Source organism: Austrofundulus limnaeus, unplaced genomic scaffold (assembly GCF_001266775.1).
Source record: "Austrofundulus limnaeus strain Quisiro unplaced genomic scaffold, Austrofundulus_limnaeus-1.0 Scaffold1522, whole genome shotgun sequence".
NCBI lineage: Eukaryota > Metazoa > Chordata > Actinopteri > Cyprinodontiformes > Rivulidae > Austrofundulus > Austrofundulus limnaeus.
The window spans coordinates 6,841-11,382 of NW_013953924.1; the positions used below are offsets into that span (position 1 = coordinate 6,841).

Genomic DNA, 4,542 nt, shown 5'->3' on the forward strand with positions numbered 1-4,542 from the left:
GAGCTGTGAGGGTCAGACCTGTGAGGGTCAGACCTCTGAGGGTCAGAGCTGTGAGGGTCAGACCTCTGAGGGTCAGAGCTGTGAGGGTCAGATCTGTGAGGCACATTTTCACATCGTTAGGATTTTATAAATCACAACCTTGGTGTACAAAGTGGCGTACGCAGGTTTCTGGGCTCAAATTGTGCGTACGCCAGTTTTGTAAATCCGACCCCTGATACGTATCCGATTTAAAACCACATACTGAAACGGCCTGGGTCGGATTTGAAAAAAAGGGATTTGTCTCGTTCAGACTGTCATAAAAAATTCGGATTTGCCTGCAGTGTGAACGTAAGATGCATCACTCTCTCAACCCCAATCCTCCACAAGAGTCTGCCCCCAGATCCACAGTGAGATCTTTCCTTGAGCTTAAAACAAAAGAACTTGTACTTCGATCTGCTGGACAAAAAAGAACATTCTGTACATGGGAAACACGTTAACGTTGAACAAGACTACCTCAATGATACGCTGACAAAGAGAAAGGCCTACATCCCCATTAGAAGAGCGCTGAAAGAAAACAACATCTGATTCCAGACACTTCACCGCCTGGGCTTCATGTCCAGCTTAGCACAGGAACAGTGATCTACAAAGATGCACAGGAGGCTGCAGCAGACCTAAGTCAACGAGGAGGGATCGACACAGAACTCTGACCCCTGTGACAAAGCCCACGGAGAAGATAACCACACAACCAGCTGGGAAAGTGCAGGTACAACACACCACAACAGAGGAGCAAGACTGAAACACATTCAGGAAGAATTAGAGGAATTTCAACGAGAGCAGAGACCCAGCCACTTATTATCACTAATATACTGGGTATCCTCTTCTCACACTGGAACTATGACCTGAAAACTGCTTGATCTTTACCTTAATGTGTGCTGCTCTGGTTGATCAGACTCAGGACCGAGACTCAGGTCTGCACTGTGAGGGGCTGCTTTGAGTTCAACGAACCCCCTCACAACTTTGAAGTGAGTATTGCACTTCAGAAATGGAGGTCACCTGTGTTCTGTTGTTCATGTTTACATTGTTTTTATTGTTCATTATTGTTAAAATCAACATTCTATGTTCAAACCAACAAGTTGGTTGATTTTAAACTCTGTGAAAACCTCTATCTTCTTAAAGAACCAATGAAGAGACAAAACTATAATTTCATGACCCTTAATCTGAACAGTCTGCACAATCCCATTAAAAAAGTTAAATCACAGCTAAACTGAAACGTGAAAAGCTGGATGTAATTTTTTGGCAGGAAACTCTTCTTTCTCGTGAAGAACATGAAAAATAGAATATATTTGGTTTCAGACAAACATATATATAAGATCTCCCCCTACTGGACAGAAGTGAAGAAGATCACTAAACAGATCACTGGACTACAGCTGGAAGAGCGGGGCAACAGCCCAACTGGCCTGAGGAAACGAGACAGATACCTGTTACAAACACTACAAACAGCCAGCAAAAAGGCAATAATAAGAAAACAGTTAAGAGAGGATTCACCTACAGTTCTGGAGTGGATGGACATAACACAGGAACTTTAAATTATGGAGAGACTGACTTTTTCCCTCAGATATTCCTCAGCAAAATGTGAACAATATTGGAAAAAATGGAAACAGTTTATCTGTAATTAAACCCATTACACTCAATACTGAATACTAATCTTAACCCCCATAAACACCAACCAAATTTCCACAGAAAGGTTATCTTTGTTGATTTTTTTTCTTTCTTTCTTCCATTTTTGTACATATATCTGATAGTTTTTTCATATGTTTTACAAGTTAATTTACAAGTTTTACAAGTTAAGTCTTATTTATCCTGCAGTCATTTGCTTTATTTGTTTTAATATTAACTTGTATTTGATTGAAAATAAAAAAAAGTTCAATTAAAATAAAGTAAAAACTAAATAAACAAGAACATTTAAAACCAACTCACATCAGAAACTGAGCGCCCCATTTCATGAGCAATCTTCTCCCACCGACCTGGAGACCCTCCAGGGAATTTAACCATCAACCTGCTCAGGACACTTAGATCGTCCTCCGTCCAGTCAGTAGCCTGAAGACAAAAACACAGTCTGATGACAACAAGACAGACAGAGGACTGACAGGAAGGACAGACTGAGGACAGAGGGAAGACTAACAGTGGACAGGCTGAAGACAAACTGAGTTCAGATCAAAGACAAACAAGATCACACCTTCCTCTTGGCAGCTTTGCGATCTTGCAGCCAATCATCCATCTGGTCTTCAATGTCTTCAATAGACGTGGTCGTCTCATACTTCTGGTAGTTCTGAGTTTCTGAAGAGGCTTGGTAAACTGGAAAGTCCTGTTTGGGTTTCTTGACCTTTGGTCTTTTCTCTCCTGCAGTTGGAATCAAACTGTTGGGTTATTGTTTCTGTTAGATAAAAAAGATATGAAAGAACTGGTAACGTTTTTACTGGTAGCAGCTTCATGTTCAGCTTCCGCCTCATCTTTCTGCTGCTGCTTAATCTGTTGGTAGTCCTCATAATACTGCTTCACCTCCTGCAAGACAGAACAATATGACACCAAGAACATCAACTAAGACAAGAACCAGTGACATGATACCAAGAACATCAACTGAGACAAGAACCAGTGACATGATACCAAGAACATCAACTGAGACAAGAACCAGTGACATGATACCAAGAACATCAACTGAGAAAAGAACCATTGACATGATACCAAGAACATCAACTGAGACAAGAACCAGTGACATGATACCAAGAACATCAACTGAGATGGCAGCTTTTTACGGCTGTGGTAGAGTGGTTAGGGGAGTTGTTCCTCTAATGTGAGGGTGTGCAGTTTGATTTCCCGCTATTCTGTCACATGTCGAAGTGTCCCTGGGCAAGGCAGTGAACCCCCACTAACCATGAATGGATGTGATTTAAAGCAGTGATTAGTCTCTGTAGACTGATTCACCAGTATGAGCTTTGCATTGAGATCCAACAGAGTGCTGTGTGAATGGGTAAATGAGGACACAGGTTGTAGTGTAAAGCACTTTGAGTATCCTGTTTGATAGAATGTGCTATATAAATAGAGTCCACTTATCATCGGCATGATAGCAAGAACATTGACAGTGTTGTCAATATGCTGTTAGCAGAACAGTCAACGTCATATAAACTAAAGGTGCTAACTGGGATGAGGGCCCACCTGGAGTGTCTGAGGCAGGCTTTTGATGGACAAGTAAAGCCAGATGCTGAGCTTCAGAGGAAGGATGTCTTGCCAGTGAGGTCGTTCCTGGTTCCTGAAATAACAACCAAACAATAACAAACAGAGTAATAAACAGGAAGTCAAGCAGTGGTGATGTCAAACGCTAACCTGTCAGAACCAGTCCACTTGAGTTCCTCTGCAGGTCTGGAGCTCAACTTCTTCTTCTTCTCTTTTTTCTTCTTACTCAGCAACTCGTCCTGGAAACATGGAGCTCAGGTCACATGACACGCTGTGATGCGTATGGCTGCTCTGTGCTCTAAGTGGTTAACTCACCAGCTGCTTTTCCAAGTAGATAGACCAGATGACAGCATAGTGTCCTACAGTGAGGATGAGGAAGAGAAGGAAGCCAAGCTCAGCATTGCTCATCTTCCTCACTCGTCTGTAGTAAAAGACTGGCTGCCGCCAATCAGGAAGCCCATTCTCCAGGATGTCATCATACCTGCAACCACACACCTGTTCAGCTTCAGGACTCACCCTGATTGAATGATGGGAAATCCCACAGCTTCAATTGGCTGACAAGACCATTCTCTGTCCTGATTGGATGACGAGAATGTGTTTGACTCTGATTGGATAAAGGGAACAGTCTACTCTAAAATGTTTATTGTAATACACTGCCTGGCCAAAACAACAGGTGTCCACCTGGATTTAACTAAGGTCTATGGTAGGCGGCTGTGGCAGTGTGGTTTGAAGAGTCATCCTGGAACCGGAAGGTTGCCGGTTCGATACCCCCTTCCAACTGTCTCAGTTGTTGTGTCCTTTGGCAAAACACTTCACCCCCAATGCCCCTGATGTGTGTCCCATCAGTGTATGAATGTGATTAGCACTGATTTGTACATGAAAGCTTTGTAGAGACCTAATAAAATGCTGTGTGAATGGATAAATGAAGAACCAGATAGTTGTGTGAAGAGCTTTCAGGTTCCTGGTTGGATAGAAAGGTGCTTGGTAAGTACAGTTCATTTACCATAAGGTTGCTGCAGGTGGTCAGGTCTAGGTTCAGCTCAAAGAATGAGGTCAGCTGACTACCTGAATATACTGAAGCACCAGGGGTCTCATTTATAAAGGATTGCGTGGAAACCATACTAAAAGTGGACGTACGGCCAAAAGGCAGAAATGGTGTACGCCAAAAAAAATTCAGATTTATAAAACCGTACGTACGCATTTTTCTACATCTGTCCTTTATAAATCACAGCCACACGTCAGAGTTTGTGAACGAGGTCCTCCTCAGGTTCTACCCTCTACACGCCCACACTCAACCATAAACAGTCAATGTAAAGTACCTCATGAATGTTC

At 42.6% G+C, this 4,542-nt stretch overlaps 1 protein-coding gene across 1 annotated transcript in view; it reads right to left on the reverse strand.

The window, feature by feature from the left end:
- The window catches only part of dnajc1 (DnaJ (Hsp40) homolog, subfamily C, member 1), a gene marked incomplete at its 5' end in the record, with an annotated part of 12,855 nt that overhangs the window by 5,455 nt on the left and 2,858 nt on the right, over positions 1 to 4,542 (reverse strand). The window contains 6 exon segments of the mRNA XM_014032729.1: positions 1,957 to 2,076; positions 2,216 to 2,379; positions 2,457 to 2,541; positions 3,193 to 3,286; positions 3,361 to 3,449; positions 3,526 to 3,691. Of these exon segments, the coding sequence (XP_013888183.1) occupies positions 1,957 to 2,076; positions 2,216 to 2,379; positions 2,457 to 2,541; positions 3,193 to 3,286; positions 3,361 to 3,449; positions 3,526 to 3,691 (718 nt within the window).